Source organism: Lipotes vexillifer, unplaced genomic scaffold (genome assembly GCF_000442215.2).
Source record: "Lipotes vexillifer unplaced genomic scaffold, Lipotes_vexillifer_v1.1 scaffold1179, whole genome shotgun sequence".
In the NCBI taxonomy this organism is placed as follows: Eukaryota; Metazoa; Chordata; class Mammalia; order Artiodactyla; family Lipotidae; genus Lipotes; species Lipotes vexillifer.
Window position 1 is genome coordinate 530163 of NW_006783890.1, and position 21787 is coordinate 551949.

Sequence of the window (21787 nt, forward strand, 5' to 3'; positions counted from 1 at the left end):
AATTGCAGCTGATGAAGGATCTCACTGTCTCTAGTTCTACTTCATTACCCCAAAGGTTGCTCAAGTATTTGCTCAAAACAGGACATGCAGCTTCTAAGCATACTCTCTCTGCTTAGCTAGCCGACAATGTCATTTTTTTCTCAACTTTGAATTATGAGATATACCTATTAAACTCACATTTCTGAGCCAAAAAAAAATGTCTTGCCTGGGTGGCGTAACACCATCTCTAGGAAAAATTAATTTGTAATTGTAATGACTACTCAAGATTCCTTAAAAGACCTTTACTGTCATTTAAAAAGCGTGCTTCACTTTTTTTTTTTTCTTTTGGCTGTTGTTAAAAAGAGGGATAAAAGAGAGATCTAACTACAAGGCTTGACGACTGATATCTAATGTTTATTTTCGCTTTGGAACACTATCGAAGTTATTTATTTAGTAAAAGAATAACTACGGCATGATTTTAATTCTTAGTGTTATTAACATAAAGGTATGCCACATTTTCTTGGATGTACCTGCTGGCTGGGCTCTTCCATGAAACAGGAGTGGCTTTCATCACTTATGTCTGCATCAACCTTTTTCTTGGCATCAATTCCATTGTTTCCCTGTCGGTGGTGTACTTCCTTTCCAAGGAAAAGCCTAATGATATGGTAAGGTCCTTTATTAGTCTGCTAAACTTCAGCTATTGGATCAAATGCTTCAACATGTTCCAAGGTGGAAAGATTTTCTGTATTTTGCATTCTCTAAATAGAATAGGGGAATTTCATTTGATTCTATTAAATATAGTAGAGGGGAAACTATGGCGTTTTAAAATTCTTTTTAGGTTCCATCTAGGTTAATGTCTATGACTATATTATGCAGTGTCAAAACTATTGACATTTGATAGGGCTTGAGTAGGTAAATGGAGATACATTCAGTCAGATACCTTGTATGGCACTACAAAAATCATGCAACCAATCGGTCAGCTAAACTTTTTACTCATTAACAAATTGTTATGGTATGGTAGGGACAAGGACAGTGGCTTAGTTATATGACTATGGGTTAAGATTCATTTGAGCATCCATAGAGAAAAAACCTGATTCATTCCCTTTCAGTCATGTACTGGAGTCTACTTCCTTGTAGGCATCACTTTCCATTCAGAGCTAACAGTCATGATTGCTGACAAGGGAAGCCCTACCAGTGCTGGGCAATTGAATGCAAAAGAATAGAAAGAAAATGAAGTGAGGAATAGACAAGCACACTCCAGGAGGAAGAAGAAAATTCATGAGGTGCAAGTGGTTGGTCCCAAGTGTGAATAACGTGAAAATGAGCCATATGCTCCTCGTTGAGATAGGTTGTCTCTGCTTCCGTATCATTTTACCATTTTATTCCCTCTTCTACTAGGAATTACCTTAGGTTCTGAAACTTTACTGTACAAAATCCCTCCTTTACTCAGGCACCTCCCCATAGATACTCTATCAGACCCTAACCCCCTGGCTGTTAACTACATTCCTAGGACCTAAGGCAGGTCTAGAAGTGATTCTGCCCCCAGGGTTTGGCCTGACACCTTAGACCATCTCAAATATATATATATATATATATATATATATATATATATATATATATATATATATATATATATATTTTCTTTTTGGCTTGTATTTTAGTAATAAATCTCCACCATTTGGTTATAGTAAATGTTTATATGTAAACTCAGTATGCATGTGAAACAATTGCCAATCTAGATAAGCTTCTCAGGTTTCAACATTTATCTACATCTAGTTTCAAATTTTTGTCAATTTGTTGGAAGGCTAACACTGAGCTTTATTTTTATTTCTTTTATTTCAGACTTTAGAACTTATTTCTGAAACCCTCAAGCGCATTTTCCTGATTTTCCCGCAGTTCTGTTTTGGCTATGGTTTGATTGAACTTTCTCAACAACAGTCGGTCCTAGACTTCTTAAAAGCATATGGAGTGGAGTATCCAAGTGAAACCTTTGAGATGGATAAACTAGGTGCAATGTTTGTGGCTTTGGTTTCTCAAGGAACCATGTTCTTTTTCTTGCGACTTTTAATCAATGAGTGGCTAATAAATAAACTCAGGTAAATACAATGAAAACAGTGTTTGACATCCATGACAAAACTCAATTCAAAATATTCAGAGAGGGGTCAGTAGTCTAAGCTCTTCAATTAGTAATATGGAAATGTTTTGCTCAAAACACTTTAAAAAATTGTAGCATAATTCACAATCTACTTAATTCAGTAAATAGTTATCAAACCTTACTGTGGCTCTGCAAGTATTATAAAGTGAGGGAGTAAAATTAAATAAGCACAGTTGTTAGCCTCCAAGAGATCAAGATTCAGTGGTAGAGAGAAAATATGTACATAAACAAAAGATGTAGTCTTGGAGTTGTGTTTGGAAGGATAGAAAGTAGAAGTGGGGAAAGAAAATTGAGTATGTAGAATATTAGCAATGGATTTGGGAAAAGAAGATTGAGTAAAGTGAGGACAAAATCATAAATAAAAATACACAGACCACTGACCCAACAATTCTAGGAATGTTTCCAATAGATATGCTAACACATATGCAGAATTGTGTATGTATAAAGTTATTCATCATAGCAAAAGAATTCCTAATAGCAAAAGAATGAAATCAGCCTAAATGTCCTTCATTTAGGAGCTGGTTAAATGAATTATATGTATAATTTATCAATGAAACACTATGCAGCCATTAGAAAGAATGATGCAGTTCACTATGTAATGTTTGGGATTACTTCTAATATTTATTAAGTGAGAAATGCAAGTTCAGAACTATAAATGAAGTATATTACAATTTGAGTTTTAAAAAAGGAATATATATTACTTATGCATACATATGCATAGATTATTTCTAATTATGAGTGCCTCTGTTAAAAAACTGTATGTGGTTGAAGGAGACTTACTGTTCACTAAATATTCTTCAGTACCATTTTAATTTTAATACATGAAGTGCATGTATCACCTATTGAAAAATAAGATTTAAGTTAATAATAATGAAAGGAAAGACAAGAGCAAAGACAGAAAAATCTTGAGGCATATTTGAGAAATGAGTAATACAATTTGACTAGAGCATAGACTAAATGTAATGAAAGAGTAGGAGCTAAAGCATGGGGTTGGAAAATTATGGAGTCTACTGATTGGTTAAAAAGCGATAGCTTGGACTTTATTCAAGAAACAAATAGTAGCACATTAAAGGTTTTTGAACAGACACCAACAGGATCTAATGGTGCTTTAGGAGCTGTGATTTTTGTGGAGACAGTGCATACTGTAAGGGAAGAGTCAGAGACACTGGACCAGTTTGAGGTTCTTGGATAAATCTGTGTGAAAAAAAAAAAAAAAGAAAGCCTGTGATGGTAATAGAAAAAGACAGAAAATGATAGATGACTGGCTGTTATAAGGCATTTCCAGTGCTAGGAGTCTGACTGCGTGAGTGGATTTTGGAATGGGGATGTTTCCAAAGAAAACATCACAATTGGACTCTCTGGGGGTATCATTAAAAGAAACAGGGGACATTGGGAGGAAGACCTGAATTGATTTGTTGGTTTGTTTTGCTTTGGTATTCATTAGGCAAGATACTGAAGTGGGTTTGAGATTTCGTGAGTTTTCAGGACTGATAACCTTAATATATTGTCTAGATCCTAGGTAAGACATTCACAGTAAAAAGACTGTAGAATAACATTCATATTGTGATGACAAAAGAAGAAATAGAGAGGATTTTAAAAAGGTGATCACTGATCATGGGCTTGTAAAGTGTTGAGTCTTACTAATGACTCTAGTCTCTCTGTTAGGCAGTAACTTTCAAACCCAAACTAATTTCCTTGTTACTGAAATTAAGATTCTCACTTTTAATAGTGGATCTGTAAGCATTTAAGTCATGGAAAGCAAAAGCTGCTTCCCAGATATTTAACAAATATTGTAAAGAGCATCCATTACTAATTTTTAAGTTATTTGAGTACCATAATGCATAAAAAATTTAAAAGAAACCTAGTATGTGATAGCACACTTTTAATGAAGTGAGAACTTATTAAAATATGTCAAAACTGAGTGGTACCATTTCAGAGTCATTGATGCAGAATCATTGGGCCCATTTTTTAGACTCTTCTTCAAAAAATTTCATTCTTCACCTGTTATTGAGACAATAGTTGAAGATGAAGATGTGTGGGCTGAGAGGTTTAGAGTTGAGAATGGTGCAAATGAATATGACCTGGTCCAACTCCATCGTCTTACAAAGACCTACCACCTTATCCACAAAAAGATTATAGCTGTAAACAACATCAGCGTTGGGATACCTGCTGGGGAGGTAAGGAACAGTGTTTTGTTTCTAGCTATCCTTTGTATTGACATGGTTAAGTGACAAAAATCTTTATCTTTCCTTAATTTTTTTCCTAGAAATATCAAAGTCAACCTCTGAATATTTTGACGGATTCTGTATATGTAATTTACATGTGTCCGTGTGTTACTTACCCTGTAAGTCTTCGTTTTGGCAGGGAGGACTCACCACACACTCAAGTCCTGAGCCCCCTCCCAAGTTACTGTCCTCCCTGAGTGGACTTTCAGTCAAGAAGTCCATGCAGGGTGCTCTTTTCAACTCTTAGTCTCCAGGCCTCTTCAAAAGACAGCATAGAGAAATCAGTTGTCGGAAGTGAGGTACTAGAACTGCATCCACATTCATATTCTTGCTGTTTTCACAGAGGCAACAGTAAGGCAGCTTTGAAAGGAGAGGAGAACGTGGACATTTCCCTTTGTGCCGAGCTTGACTGCAGACTAAATGCATCAGGTTTATTCCACCACATAAAGAGATTATCGCTTCAGTAGCTTATTCAGTAAAGTTGTGGTTTTGTGTCAATAGTTTGAAATCTATAAATACAATTACTTTGTCAGGTTAGCATATCTGACTTGGGTATCCTATCATGTCACACAGAGGTGCGCTATGATATAGTATGTAAAACAAGTCCTATGTTTATGTAAGATGTTCAGATGATTAAAGGAAAAAAGATACTTAAGTACCTGGTTGTTTTAAAAGAAAAAGTTTTATCCAGTGCCAACAAAGCACTGCAATATCCACGAATAATTCGAGTGATTTATTTTTCTTGGTAATTTATTTCACCCAAGGAGAAGAAAAGAGATATAATAGTACCATGTCTTTGGTTTGAATTAAAGTTTACATCTTTTTTTTTTCCTCCCTCAAACCAGTGCTTTGGCCTTCTTGGGGTGAATGGAGCAGGAAAGACCACCATCTTCAAGATGCTGACTGGAGACATAATTCCTACAGGCGGAAACATTCTGATCAGAAATAAGATTGGGTATGAAAACAAATGCTTCAAATTACTGAACACAATATAATTAAATGAGAAAAATAATTATAATGAGCTCTTTATGTTATTTTGTGGTTACATTAGTAAATCCTTAGAGGAGAAACAGCTACTCGAGTGGAAATTTTTAAACCTTTAAGTATGACTGTGATGGTGGGATTGTTTTTACCTCTTTTTTCCAGACTCACCAATCACCATGACCCAAATAGAGCTACCTTCCCAACATCTGAGGGCTAAGAGGGAAACATCTTCTGAAAGTCATTTGTGTTTTTGATTCTTTCAATTCAGGTCTCTGGCTCATGTTGACTCTGACAGCTCATTAATTGGCTACTGCCCTCAGGAAGATGCTTTGGATGACCTGGTAACCGTGGAAGAACACTTGTATTTCTATGCTAGGATACATGGAATTCCGGAAAAAGATATTAAAGAAGTGAGTATAGGTGTAAAAAACTAGTTCATTTGAAAACCATTATTATTTCTGCTTCCCACACACCCACCCTCGAGACCAAGTTGACATCTGGAAAATTATGACATTTCTCTCCTGACAGTGATAATTGAGGCAGTATTAGCTTGATTGTGTAGATCATAAATGAACCTATGAACTCGACTTTAGAAACATCTTGGCCCTTGTTTGTTCAGTTGTCTTTTAAAAACCATCAAATAAAGAATGACATTTGCCTTAGGCTCTGGATTGAGCCATGTTTGGTGATGCCTGTATATGCTTTAGTGTTCAGATAAGTGCTGAAACATGGAATTACCTACAAAATGCCCAAGTAAAATAGAGTAGCTTCCAATTTGATTTTTTATATTTCTTTAAAAAAGATTTTTTTTTTTTTTTTTTTTGGCTGCATTGAGTCTTCTTTGCTGCATGCAGGCTTTCTCTAGTTGCGGTGAGCAGGGGCTATGCTTCATTGAGGTGTGCAGGCTTCTCATTGCGGTGGCTTCTCTTGTTGTGGAGCATGGGCTCTTGGCGCGCGGGCTTCAGTAGTTGCAGCACCTGGGATCAGTAGTTGTGGTGTGCGGGCCCTAGAGCGCAGGCTCAGTAGTTGTGGCGCACAGGCTTAGTTGTTCCACGGCATGTGGGATCTTCCCAGACCAGGGCTCGAACCCGTGTCCCCTGCATTGGCAGGAGGATTCTTAACCACTGTGCCACCAGGGAAGTCCCTGAACTATTAATGTTTAAGTGGACCTTTGAAAATAAACTAAAATTTATGTTGAATTTAAATGTTTTAATTTTTTCGGGAATGTATTTCTTCATTATAAAACTTTCTTTTCACAAGTAGCTCTTTTTCTGTTTAATGCTCTAAGGGTTTTGGCAAGGGAAAATCAACTTAAGTCCTCTTTTCCACCCACAGGCTGTTCATAAACTCCTTAGGAGGCTTCACCTGGAGCCCTACAAGGACAAAACTACCTCTATGTGTAGTTACGGCACAAAAAGAAAATTATCCACTGCACTGGCCTTGATAGGGAAACCTTCCATACTGTTACTGGTAAGAGAATCATTGTGAAAAAGGCTACTACCTAATTAGAACCACATATCCAATAGTGTGTGTAACAGTTCATTATCATTATTGCAATAAACATTTACTGAGGTCTCACTATATGCTAGTTATTTTGTAAAACACTTTACATATATTGTCTCACTAAGGGAATTTATATCTGATAATTTGTTGCCACAAAAATATGCCATCAAAAATGTTTTTGTCTGAAGCTATGGCTCAGTCGGTTTCAGAGGAAACATGGGAATAGGAAGTAGCTGAAACAAAGTCAGGATATTCAAATGAGTAAGTAAAATTATGACAGAATTTGATTCCCAGTTATTGAAGAAATCACTTCTATTAGTAACTGATCGGGTGAACTAACACATTTTCCAACTTCTACCAAAAAGGAAATACACATTTGAGGACAACATGCTGTGCTAAAATGTTATTTCCTTGTTGCTTAAAAATGTGAGTTACCTAGCTTGAGATGCAATCTTGACAGTATGCCATTCTACTTTATCTGAATTTTTTGGAGGCAAGAAATACATGTCACGTTTATATTTTGATTAAGAGCTGAAAAATTAAGTTGATCACCTGGAAATATAAATTATACTAGGAGTGACATAACATTCTGCTCCCCAGGCCAAACACTGTGAAAAGTGTTTATTTCAGAGAAATAAGCTTGCCCTTATTTTGGAAGATCCCCTTCATTCAAGGACTTCCAAACTCCGAAAGAGGCTTAACTATATGCAATAAAATCACCAGGTATAAATCATCACATTGTTCCAGAGATTAAGTAATATAGAGGATCAAGTCGTTTAAACTGCTCAGATAGAGTAATGCACAAGCCATCTCTCTATAATACCGGAAGCGTGTAATGCATTATATCCCTGCCAATCGATGCTCATAATGGAATTCTATTGTATAAGTGTACCTTAAATTGAAGAAAACAATCCTTAGGCACCCGTGTGAGATAATAGATGTAAAGTACTTTAAAATGTTGTTAAAAGCGCTATGCAAATATTATGTATTAGTGAGCTGAACTAAAATCAGGCTATGAGAGAAAGATACCGTATTTTCTCTTATATATATTTACTGTAATGCCATTGTCTTCAAAAATAGGAACAGTGACAATATAACCTTTACTGTTTCCCCAAATTAACACTCATTTCTTTCTTTAAATTTAACCCCTTACTATAAAAATAAACCTCTGATGATCCTATGTATATACTTTCCATTTCAGACATATGTTTTTAATTTTTACCTAATCTTGACCTATAATTTGGTTTTTTAATCATCTGTCAGGATTTATTATTGCTTGTTTAGGTTTTCCATTGCTGCATTTCTAATTTTATGTCTGAATAATTTTTCTAAACATCGTTTACTTTAAAATGTAATTTATATCTTTCTATTTGGCAATTTCTGCAAATCTTACTTTTATTTCCCCAAGGAGTATTAAATTTCGATTAATAACATAAAACTGAAAGTACACCTCAATCATATTAACAAAAACAAATCAAACTGAATTCTCTGTGCTTCACATAACATATTATCTGTCACTCACAGCCACAATTCTGCCATCAGGAGCAAGGTAGCAGTCTTGCTGATGTAGCTTCAAATATATATGTGACAATATAGTATTAAATGTAAAAATTCTTGCTTTGTCAGTAATTGAAGCAGAATATTTTCCAAAGAAATATGAGAGACAAGTGTAAAGTAAGAGTACAACTTCACTGAGACACTTTTTAAAACACATTGACAATTTTAAATGATTAATTTTGAGCTTTTGGACAGCAGCAGAAAGAAGCCTATTAAGTATAAAACAAGTTAGTCACATGACCTGGAAAAGTGATTTCTGTTCTAGGCAAGTGAGATGCAATGATTCATGTAAAGAACCTCATCAAAATTTAATTAATTTGATAAATTCTTCTTGTAACTTTTTATTAAGGATGAGCCAAGCTCTGGGATGGATCCTAAATCAAAACGGCACCTCTGGAAGATCATTTCAGAAGAAGTACAGAATAAATGTGCCGTCATCCTCACTTCTCACAGGTAAACTGAAAAATGACACGATGTTAGGATGAGAGACGGGAAAGGTAATCCCGTGTAATATATACTGATAGTGAATTCCGCAATTGGATTAAAGTATTTTATGTTCATAGTCAAAGGAGCAAGTCTGGAAGGTTTCATGGTGAGACTCCAGCTCCTGTGGTGGTACAGGGCCTAAGAAATCTTTTAAAAAACAAATTTCCCATAACTTGCGGCCCTCTTAATTCAACTATGCCTCCCTATTGCCTATCACATAAAATTCAGCATTTTTTGGCTTAGTATGCAAGGCCTTTTATTATCTGCCCTCCTCTAAACTGCTAGTCTTTTTTTCCTATGACACCCTCTCCTATCTGTCAATCTGAATGACTCGTGGTTCCGTGTACACTCACTGCCCTTTCCTATCACATGTGCTTTCTTTGGCTGTGCCTTCTACTGGAATTGATCTTTTCACAAAATCTTCCCAGATTCTAATCTTACTAGTCCTTTAAGAGCTGGTTCACAAGCCTTCTCTATGAAGTAGACCCTTCCAATCAATTAGGTAAAAAAGCTACTAAAGAATTTTCTCTGTGCCTTTCTTATAAGGTCGGCCTTATATTAAGTTCATCCTTTCGTTACAATGATCATATAGTAGAAAAAGAACTAGGTATGTTTAGAATCAAGAGACTTGTTTATATCCTATATACTAGCCTTGCCCTAGCACAGTATGTGTTCTGAAGCCAATCATTTAATTTCCATTGACTTTTTTTTAACTTCTTATTTTATATTGGAGTATAGCCAATTAACACCACTGTGATAGATTCAGGTGCACAGCAAAGGGGCTCAACCATACATATACATGTATCCATTCTCCCCTGATTTCCATTAACTTTTTTTTTTTTTTTTGCGGTACGCGGGCCTCTCACAGTTGTGGCCTCTCCTGTTGCGGAGCACAGGCTCCGGACATGCAGGCTCAGCGGCCATGGCTCACGGGCCCAGCCGCTCCGCGGCATGTGGCATCTTCCCGGACCGGGGCACGAACCCGTGTCCCCTGCATCGGCAGGCGGACTCTCAACCACTGTGCCACCAGGGAAGCCCTCCATTAACTTTTGTGTTAAGTGGACAGGGTGATACCTAAGATCTCCTCCAGTTATCATCGTCCATGAAATTAGAATTATATAATCAAGTGCAGGTTAACTAGTTATAAACACAGAAGCATAAAAGCCAACTGAATATGGAGTATAAGGCATAATGAAAACAGCTTAGTAGTATTTTGGGAACATTTCTTACGAAATGTAGGTATTGAGTCAAAGTTTGAAAGAGCTTAAAAGAAATACTGTCTTTGATAGAGTGGGCTATCCAGGTGAGAGAGATAGCCTCAAGTTTGAGAAGAAACAGTAATAAACCCTATGTGAAGACATTTAATTTATATGTTAAAAGATATTTTTGTTCTTCAAGGGAAAGGACATTTTAAGGAACTCAAATACTCAAACAGTATTTCTAAGGTGCTATAATGAAAAAAGTTAAGCTTATGCTCATGATCTTAAACCAATTTCCTGTGCCCAGAATACTGACATGATTCTGTCTTCCAGCATGGAAGAATGTGAAGCTCTCTGTACCAGGTTGGCCATTATGGTGAATGGAAGGTTCCAATGTATTGGATCATTGCAGCATATTAAGAGCAGGTGAGGAACAAATGTATTCTTTAACACATGGTAAAGGGTAATCAAATCTATCAGTGCTATACTCACCTTCAAGGATTATCTCAGCAGCCCATCCTACAATGAGTAGTAAAACTGGAATGGAGAAGTTAATCATTAATTCACCTTGAAGTTAAATTATAGTACTGAGGATTGAATTTTTTTTTAATTAATAACCCCAAAACCTGGAAGGCCTAAAAGCTAATAATAATACTAATATCATTATTATTATTATTATTCCCCAACCAAAATACTCTCAGAAAGCAGTTTCAACAGTTATCTCAGTGACAAATGACAATGAAAACACAACGATCCAAAACCTATGGGATGCATGCAGCAAAAGCAGTTGTAAGAGGGAAGATTGTAACATACAAGCCTACCTCAAGAAACAAGAAAAATCTCAAATAAACAATCTAACCTGACACCTAACGGAACTAGAGAAAGAAGAACAAACAAAATGCAAAGTTAGCAGAAGGAAAGAAATAAAGACCAGAGCAGAAATAAATGAAATAGAAACAAAGAAAAACAATAGAAAAGATCAATAAAACTAAATGCTGGTTCTTTGAGAAGATAAACAAAATTGATAAACCATTAGCCAGACTCATCAAGAAAAAGAGGGAGTGGACTCAAATCAATAAATTTAGAAATGAAAAAGGAGAAGTTACAACAGACACCGTGGAAGTACAAAGCATCCTAAGGGACTACTACAAGCAACTCTATCCAATAAAATGGATAACCTGGAAGAAATGGACAAATTCTTAGAAAGGCATAACCTTCCAAGACTGAACCAGGAAGAAACAGAAAATATGAACAGACAAGTCACAAGTAATGAAATTGAAACTGTGATTAAAACTCTTCCAACAAACAAAAGTCCAGGACCAGATGGCTTCACAGGTGAAATCTATCAAACATTTAGAGCCAAGCTCTTCACAGGTGGCTTCTATCGAACATTTAGAGAAAAGCTAACAACCATCCTTCTCAAACTCCTCCAAAAAAATTGCAGAGGAAGGAACACTCCCAAACTCATTCTACGAGGCCACTATCACCCTGATACCAAAACCAGACAAAGATACTACAAAAAAAGAAAATTACAGACCAATGTCACCGATGAATATAGATGCAAAAATCCTCAACAAAATACTAGCAAACAGAATCCAAAAACACATTAAAAGGATCATATACCATGATCAAGTGGGATTTATCCCAGGGATGCAAGGATTCTTCAGTATACACAAATCAATCAATGTGATACACCATATTAACAAAGTGAAGGATACAAACCATATGATCATCTCAATAGATGCAAAAAAAGCTTTTGACAAAATTCAACACCCATTTATGATAAAAACTCTCCAGAAAGTGGGCATAGAGGGAACCTACCTCAACATAATAAAGTCCGTATACGACAAACCCACAGCAAACATCATTCTCAATGGTGAAAAACTGAAAGCATTTCCTCTAAGATCAGGAACAAGACAAGGATGTCCACTCTCACCACTATTATTCAACATAGTTTTGGAAGTCCTAGCCACGGCAATCAGAGAAGAGAAAGAAATAAAAGGAATACAAATCGGAAAAGAAGAAGTAAAACTGTCACTGTTTGCAGATGACATGATACTATACATAGAGAATCCTAAAGATGCAAGCAGAAAACTACTAGAGCTAATCAATGAATTTGGCAAAGTTGCAGGATACAAAATTAATGCACAGAAATCTCTTGCATTCCTATACACTAATGATGAAAAATCTGAAAGAGAAATTAAGGAAACACTCCCATTTACCATTGCAACAAAAAGAATACGTAGGAGTAAACCTACCTAGGGAGACAAAAGACCTGTATGCAGAAAACTATAAGGCACTGATGAAAGAAATTAAAGATGATACCAACAGATGGAGAGATATACCATGTCCTTGGACTGGAAGAATCAATATTGTGAAAATGACTATACTACCCAAAGCAATCTACAGATTCAATGCAATCCCTATCAAATTAACAATGGCATTTTTTACGGAACTAGAACAAAAAATCTTAAAATTTGTATGCAGACACAAAAGACCCTGAATAGCCAAAGCAGTCTTGAGGGATAAAAGACGGAGCTGGAGGAATCAGACTCCCTGACTTCAGAATATACTACAGAGCTACAGTAATCAAGACAATATGGCACTGGCACAAAAACAGAAACATAGATCAATGGAACAAGATAGAAAGCCCAGAGATAAACCCTTGCACCTATGGTCAACTAATCTATGACACAGGAGGCAAGGATATACAATGGAGAAAAGACAGTCTCTTCAATAAGTGGTGCTGGGAAAACTGGACAGCTACATGTAAAAGAATGAAATTAGAACACTCCCTAACACCATACACAAAAATAAGCTCAAAATGGATTCAAGACCTAAATGTAAGACAGGCCGCTATAAAACTCTTAGAGGAAAACATAGAAAGAACACTCTTTGACATAAATCACAGCAAATCTTTTTTGATCCACCTCCTAGAGTAATGGAAATAAAAACACAAATAAACAAATGGGACCTAATGAAACTTCAACGCCTTTGCACAACAAAGGAAACCATAAACAAGACGAAAAGACAACCCTCAGAATGGGAGAAAATATTTGCAAACGAATCAACGGATAAAGGATTAATCTCCAAAATATATAAACAGCTCATGCAGCTCAGTATTAAAGAAACAACCCAATCCAAAAATGGGCAGAAAACCTAAATAGACATTTCTCCAAAGAAGACATCAGATGGCCAAGAAGCACATGAAAAGCTGCTCAACATCACTAATTATTAGAGAAATGCAAATCAAAACTACAGTGAGGTATCAGCTCACACCAGTTAGAATGGGCATCATCAGAAAATCTACAAACAACAAATGCTGGAGAGGGTGTGGAGAAAAGGGAACCCTCTTGCTCTATTGGTGGGAATGTAAATTGATACAGCCTCTATGGAGAACAGTGTGGAGGTTCCCTAAAAAACTAAAAATAGACTTACCATATGATCCAGAAATCCCACTACTGGGCACATACCCAGAGAAAACCATAATTCAAAAAGACACATGCACCCAGTGTTCATTGCAGCACTATTTACAATAGCCAGGTCACGGAAGCAACCTAAACGCCCATCGACAGATGAATGCATAAAGAAGATGTGGTACATATATACAATGGAATATTCCTCAGCCATAAAACGGAACAAAATTGAGTCATTTGTTTAGATGTGGATGGATCTAGAGACTTTCATACAGAGTGAAATAAGTCAGAAAGAGAAAAACAAATATCGTATATTAACGCATGTATGTGGAACCTAGAAAAATGGTACAGATGAACCAGTTTGCAGGGCAGAAGTTGAGACACAGATGTAGAGAACAAATGTATGGACACCAAGCGGGGAAAGCTGCGTGGGGGCGGGGATGGTGGTGTGCTGAATTGGGCGATTGGGATTGACATGTATACACTGATGTGTATAAAATCGATGACTAATAAGAACCTGCTGTATACAAAAATAAATAAAATATAATTCAAAAATTCAAAGGAAAAAAAAAAGTAAATGACAGGACTTCCCTGGTGGCGCAGTGGTTAAGAATCTGCCTGCCAATGCAGGGGACACGGGTTCGAGCCCTGGTCCGGGAAGATCCCACATGCCGCGGAGCAACTAAGCCCGTGCGCCACAACTACTGAGCCTGTGCTCTGGAGCCCGCGAGCCACAAATACTGAAGCCTGCGCTCCTAGACCCCGAGCTCCGCAACAAGAGAAGCCACCGCAATGAGAAGCCCGCACACACACGCACAAAAAAAAGTTACCTTGGTAACAAATTAGACCTTGACAAGTATATGAAGGCATCGATTTTTATCTAGAATGTTCATTTGCCATTTGAACAGGCTTTCAGCAAGCTATTTAACATTTTTACTACATTCAAAACCTTTTCACCAAAAATACATTGGGGAGATGCGCATAAATATCATACTATCAAATTAAAATTAAATTAATATTTTTATGTTTGTCATAGTGCATATGCATTTCTACATGTCCATGTTAATCTTCCAACATCATGACATTACTTTATACCTTTGTCTGTACAACAGCTTGGCTTTCTTATAAGACAATATTAACCAAGATAAGAAAAAAGGATGAAAAGGGCCTTATATGTTGTTCCCAGAGAGTCTGTTGTGACTTGTTTACAAACTCTATTTTTGGTGCAAACTGTTAGCTAGTATATTGATTTATTATTTATTTTTAAAAACCCAGTGATTTTAATCTTTACGATTGACATCAAATCTCCAATAACTTGCCTTTAAAGATTCTCTTTGCTTTAAATTAGAAAGAATGTAGCTCCAGGCATTTACATTAATTACCAATTCATGGTAATTTTGTATTTTCTTTCTAATGCAACTTTTGTCCAAAGGATCTGACTTTGTATAGTGGTAGAAATAAACAAAAAGTAATAGCAGTGTACTATTTCCAGTTTGCAACATGCCCTGAACTTTTATAGCAAAATGATAGTCTTTATATAGGAAAAGGGGCTATCATGGTCAGCTTGGGTCCTGTTTCACTCTCTAGAACTCCAAAGGAGCTATTTCAGCAAAACATAACTCATACTGTATTTTGCACTTCTTTCTAGGTTTGGACGAGGATTTACCGTCAAGGTTCACGTGAAGAATGCCAAAGTGAACATGGAGCCCCTCACAAGGTTCATGCAACTTCACTTTCCAAAAACATACTTAAAAGTAAGAGATTGACTGGTTTTGATAGCTATAATCTAATATCGTAGTGGGTGTTTGTCATTTTCAAGCTGACCATAGCTTTGTTATTCATCAATATATATTTATTAGTTCAAGATGCTTAAGATACTCTGAAGCACACTTAGTATTAACAGAAAAAGTCTTCAAATTAGTTATATATTTTTGTAGCTACTTAAGAGTAACATAGTCCTTTTACATACCTTTACTTCTTCCTCACAAAGGCTTTATGACCGTATCGTATTACTTTTCAGGTTGTATGCTTAACTAGATTATTAGTTACATATGTTAGGGAATTGAGGAATGACAGATACATATGACCAAGGGCATTTCTTCTAAGAAAAAAAAAATTACAAAGTTCCAGAATGTCACAGCTAGAAGAGATTATCTCCTTTGCTTTCCTCACTTGAGAGATAAGCCCACAAAGTTTTGAGCAGAACTGCTTGGAAATCAAGTTCTTAAATCGCACACTACCTGAAATATTGCTCAACTAATTTCATCTTACATATACATATCAACAGGATGGACACACACAGATATATACATATAAATCTCACATAGTACATATTTAAATGCACTTGACAAAAAAATTATCATTGTAACATCTTTGATGTGCAGGTAATTGATATAAGATGATTATTGCAAGTGATTGTTTTTAAACGGAAGTCAGGTGTGGAATGATGAACAGAAATTGGAAGACTTGGGCTGAGGTCCAGCTCTGCCTATGTGATTTCCAGCAAGACATTTAAAGCCTCTGAGCCTCGTATTCCTATTTTACAAATACTGTTGATATCTACTTCACAAGACTGGTGTGAGAACTAAATGATAAAATGTCCACAAAGATGCTTCATAAACTGTCAGGCACCATATTAATGTGAAGTGATCTTGGAGAGCAAAATAGAGTTCATTTTTAAAAACAATTCTTTTATCTCTACAAAATACCTTTGCCTCAACCTCTGATTCTTATCAAAGTCCATTTTCTATCATCTAAGTTAAAATCAAATTTAAAAATTAAAGGACACTTTTTTTTTCTTTTTTTTTTTGTGCACGAACCACGTTGGTCATAGTACTTCTTCTTTCAGTGAACTTCTGGGTTGAAATCTGTGTTTATTCACTGAGTGATGAGATTACATTTGCCCTGGTCTGTTCTTCAGGGGACTAGCGCTATACAAGACAAGGGCAGTGATGATAAAAGTTTGATTACTTCCTAAGCAGACCATTCTCTACATATTCTCAGTATGTGATGGTTTCTAGATCTCTAAAAGGGAAATAACCAAACAACAATTTGGGAGTAAAAATAAGTATCAATAAGATAGCCTGATTGCACTGACAGGTGTGATGTAAACACAAATCAATGAGAGGGGCTAGACAGCGAGCAAAGGAGTGAGAAGAGGGGTTTCCAGTAACGCAGGTCTGGAATACCAGGCTGCAACATACAATCTTGATCTGATCAATATAGGTTACAGGGATTGTTTATGGAGTAAAAAAACCATCCTGACCAAACTAGTGTTTAGGAAAGATTATCCTAGCTACTTTGTGCCAGAACATATGAGTGTATATGGTTTCTAAGCTTCTGAAGAGGCTGTTGCAATAACTCAGATGTGGAGTGATGAGCAGCAAGTTAATAAAATTGATGGTGCAGATAGGGAGGAAAGGTTACTTTTGAGAGTTATTTTAGAGGAAAAATAAAAAGATATGATAATTGATGAAATATGCAGAAAAGCAAGATGTTGAAGATACTCCAAGGAAATAAGAATAGATTACTAAATTGATGGTGATACTACAGACTAAATAAACTGAAAAGAATTTTAGAGTGAGTTAAGAAAGAATGTAGCATTATTTGAATGAGGTGTCTCATAGACAGTGCTTTTGAAATCTGGCAACTATAGCCAATATAAATTGAACAGCTAATCCTTAGCCTTTTAGAACAATTTTAACATTAAAAGAAAATGAAATTTCTAAAAGTTATCTCTGAAAACGCTTATGTGAGCTAAGCGTAATCTGACATTGGCAATACCATTCCACAATATTTTTTCCTAGGCCAGACTATAACGCCTTTATAAGTACACATGAATGTAGAATATTTTGGAATTTTCATTAGCTTTTTAATTTGTTTTCTCTTGGACATTCATAAAACTTTTTATCTCATCTTTGAAAGCTGTTCATCTCAAAACATACCCATTATTTACAGTAACATCATTTTCAGAGGAATGAATTTCAGTACGTTTCTTAGCTCTTGGTCAAGTTATGTCTAGTCAAGTCAATATTACCTGACGTTGAGAAATACTTTTTTTTCCCTTTGGTTCCCACAGGATCAGCACCTCAGCATGCTAGAGTATCATGTGCCGGTCACCGCAGGAGGAGTAGCAAACATTTTTGATCTGCTGGAAACCAACAAGACAGCTTTAAATATCACAAATTTCTTAGTGAGTCAGACTACTCTGGAAGAGGTAAGCTGGTTACCATGATCCATGTGTACAATGTCACATAAATTATTACACATTCTGATTATTTCTTTTTAATGACATTGAATTTGTTTTTAATTGAAGCAATATCTAAACTTGCACCTGAAAAAGTTAGCTTAATTTATTTCTAAGTGCATTTGGGGATGTTAGGAAAAAATATGAAAAGAGTTAACTATTTTTAATGGAGAAAAGAAGATTTTTTTCCTTCTATAAGACATCTATACCCATCAGTTATCTGTATACGTAGAGCAACAGTTATTTTCATCTATAAAACAAATAGCTGTTAACACTTTCCTTACTTTCTCCTTGGTAGGTTTCTTAAATAACACTTCTATTGATTGGCTTCCTAGATTAGGGGAGGATGGGGTTATCTAGTGAGAATTTGGTGCCAAAGCTTCAGATCTGCTAGATTCAGGCAGCCAAAGTGGTAAACGCAGGATTCTTTTGTTTCATTCACATCATCTGTCTTAATTACATTTATATTCGATAACTCGAGGCGTCATGGAACATCCTTCATCACCTTTGCACTGTTTTAGTTTTATACAGTTCAACCAACCTGATATATAGAACATTTGATTGGACCTATCACTGGAATGGGTCTGAAAGTGAGGCTACAGAGGCCTCTGAATCATGCTGCATCTCATGGACAATTTTTTATGGGGAATTAAGGCAATTATGGCTTTACCAACACAGAAGATTTATCCTTTGACTTGTAACCAATTACCAGTATCATGTCTGGCACAAAGTAGACTCTCAATATTTTCTGGATGAATCTATGACTAATAGAATTTTAAACAAAGTCATAAAGGTCTGCCTGTTAAATAATAAGCTTACTGAACATAATGTTAATGTGAGCTTTGTATACAAATTTTATTTTAGTGCATTAACTGTTGAAACTAGTGAAACTCTTGAAACTAGTGAAATTTCGCTCAACATCATCATACAAACATTTGACAAGGGCTTGGTTTGGGCTCCTTGTTAAAAGATACTTGAAAGATACTGATACAGATCAAATAGATACAAATATGTGGCTACAGATATTTAATTATAGCTTTAGATTTATATTATGATTATAAATGTATTTATAGTTGTAGATGTAGATATTATTTTCAAACCCCAGATAAATTTCAATACCTAAAGGAAGGACTCCTAGTGAGAGTTTGTTTATGTGTTTGGGCGTGCCCCTATGACATCTAGTTTTCTTCTTATTAGCTCTCCCATTGTGCATACACACACACCTTATTTCTTCCTTTGGTTTACCAAGTACTTAATGGCCTTATTTCCCTTGAAAAATCAGGTTTTCATCAACTTTGCCAAAGACCAGAAGTGCTATGAAACTGCCGATACCAGTAGCCAAGGTTCCACCGTAAGCACTGACTCACAAGATGACCAGCTGTAGTCTTAGTACCTCCAGCAAACTCAGTCTCAACAAATGCCGATGGCTTCATTTTGAGGAGCCGCAGAAGATACAAATTCCTCAAAATATCTTAATTTTAAAGTATTATTCTGTACTGGAAAATTACAATTGTGCAAGACCAGTCAGTAACTATAAATGAAAAGTTTTCTTTTTAAGGTCAGTGAATGTTTTTACTACTGAAATGAATTTCTGTCTACTCAACACTGTGAGCATGCTAGTGTGTAAGCTGCTGACTTATGCAAAGGTTAAACCACTGAAGATGAATGCCTTAATTTATTACTTTCAGTAAAAAGACAGCTTAAAAGCATGGCTATTAGCAGTTGAAAAGAAAGAGTGGAGAAGAAAAGTAAGGTAGTTTGGGGTAGGTAGAATTGGGAGAGCAAACAAAATAATTTATTTTCAGAAAACAATAGAATGAACATCATCATGAATACATGAATCTATTGTGATGTGTAAGGTGCCAAGGGCCAGGTTAACATTGGCAGTAATGAGTGGGCACAATGTCTAGAGTATTTGTGTATGTCATTTTCAGTACCTGTAAATACATGGGGACATACTGAACCCCCGAAATGCCTTTCTACAAGAATACTATAGAAGGGCAGTTTACCCTGATGGTAAATAGAGCTTAAATCTATTCCTGCAATGCCTTGCCAATAGTAAGGCATGGAGCAGAGCAAGAAGCTACTTGCTTTTCGGCGGAAATAGGTGTGTCAGCTGGGCAGATACAAATCCTGAAAGATGATAGAGAATTCATGTGCTGCTGGCAGACAACATTTTTTAAAGCTGTTACAGAAAGGTTCATATTCTGAGTCTCTCTGAAGGAAACATTCCTGTGGAGGGAAAATGACTGTGAAGATCATTTTCAGCTAATTACCCGGCTGACCCAGAATCATATATATGGCTATAGAATAGACTTCGTAATAATGCCAAATTATATGGCCCTTGGGGGAGGTGCTTTACATAACGTGTGCGTCTGTGTGTGTGTGTGTGTGTGTGTGTGTGTGTGTGTGTGTGTGTGTGTGTCTATGTGTCTCTATAAGTTTGCTTTGGCACATCTGTTTTGAAAATCAATAAAATCAACATTTAGTAAAAGCAGTTCACGAAGTCATTTCATTTGTTAGGGAAGAGCCAGGAATTTAAAACTTGGAGTCACATGGATGATAAGCTCCCATGGGACCTGGCCCCTGCTTACTTCTGCACCTTCACCGCTTTCTTTCTCCTCTTCCTCTTTAGGGTGTAGCCATGCTGGCCTCTTTTTGGTTTTGCCAGCGCACCAAACTCCTTCCTCCCTCCACATGTATGTGCATGTATTTGCATGTATTTTCATACGTCTCCCTGTGTGAAATGCCCTTCCCCCACAGTTTGTGCCTAGCTAAGTCTTCAGAAATGTTTTTCTTTCTCAGAGAAGCTTTCCTTCCCTAATTCTTCATTTTAAATCCAATCCCCCAGTCCTAAAACTGTACTCTATTGTACTTCCTAATTTTCTGTGAGAGCACACATCCTCATTTGTAATATATCTAGATTAATGATATATATCTTAACAGATGGCAACAAAATTTCTCTTAAGATAGAAAATATCCTTGTTGAATATAATACATAGATAAGCTTTTTGGAGTACACAGTGTAATTCTGAGAGGATGAGTGTCTTCAGCGGTCCAAACAAGCAAAAAAAATGGTCAGGCTCCATGAGAGAATAAAGGTATTTGTTTATTGTTCATTGTGTTTGTTATTGTGGTGGTTGGTTGCTTGCTTCTGAGCAGTTGTAGGAAGAGAAACAGCGGGAGGAGAGAAAGGAAATGGAGAAAGGAGGAACCAGTGAGATGGTAGAAGGCTGAGTATTGAAGCATCGAGAAACTTGAGTGGTTGAATGGACTTTTAAAACCATGAATTTCCAAATGTTTTCACATTCGTTTGCTGTGCAGCCATGCTGTGGACTGTCCTCCTACCCCTAAATCTTGATTAAAGTCAGTCATACTTACTAATGCTTTATGTGAATGAGTGTCTAGTGGAAATTGAGGAAAGGATGAGTTGTCTTCTTTGAAAGAGGCACAGAACAATGCCTGCTTCACCACAGAGCAGGAGAAGGCTGGCGGGAGGCGAGACCATGAGTCGGAGGGGTCTGGATATGTCCTGAGCGCAGCTTCTGACGCCCCAGGATGTGGGTCTGGGAGGTTCCAGCCAATCTCATCTACCTCTCAGTAGGCAGGGAAGTCCAAGCTGGCCTCCGGATGACATGGATGGCACTTTTGAGTGTTTATTTAGTATTTCTCTCCCTCACTAGACATGAAGCTCTATGAGGACAGGAGACCTACTTTGATCTTCCTGGTTTTCCCATCAGTACCTACACACACGATAAATATTTGTGGTACTCAATAAAGATTTGTTGGTTAAATAGATGAATAAATAAATGAATGAGAAACAAAAGAGAAGCAGGCATGGTTGGTATGGAAACCAGGCATCTTTATTCTGTTTAAATCTATGAAATGCAGTGAAGTTTCCCATGAGGTAGTTTATTCATGGAGAAGAAAAAGGAAAGATGATGCTTTGTTCCATAATACAGATATTACAGTGTATCCACTGGAATAGGAGGATTTGGGTACCTTCTTTGGGAATGGAATTCTAATGCTTTGCTTCT

The 21787-nt window shown here is 36.5% G+C and overlaps 1 protein-coding gene across 1 annotated transcript in view; it reads left to right on the forward strand.

The window, feature by feature from the left end:
- ABCA12 (ATP binding cassette subfamily A member 12) overlaps positions 1-19134 on the forward strand; it is a 184381-nt gene extending 165247 nt beyond the window's left edge. Inside the window, exons 44-54 of the mRNA XM_007456410.1 lie at positions 485-644; positions 1822-2075; positions 4107-4311; positions 5205-5314; positions 5612-5753; positions 6679-6813; positions 8753-8856; positions 10422-10514; positions 15153-15258; positions 17583-17720; positions 19033-19134. Of these exons, the coding sequence (XP_007456472.1) occupies positions 485-644; positions 1822-2075; positions 4107-4311; positions 5205-5314; positions 5612-5753; positions 6679-6813; positions 8753-8856; positions 10422-10514; positions 15153-15258; positions 17583-17720; positions 19033-19134 (1549 nt within the window). The remainder of the gene's footprint in view (positions 1-484; positions 645-1821; positions 2076-4106; positions 4312-5204; positions 5315-5611; positions 5754-6678; positions 6814-8752; positions 8857-10421; positions 10515-15152; positions 15259-17582; positions 17721-19032) is intronic.
- The last annotated feature ends 2653 nt before the right edge of the window (positions 19135-21787 follow it).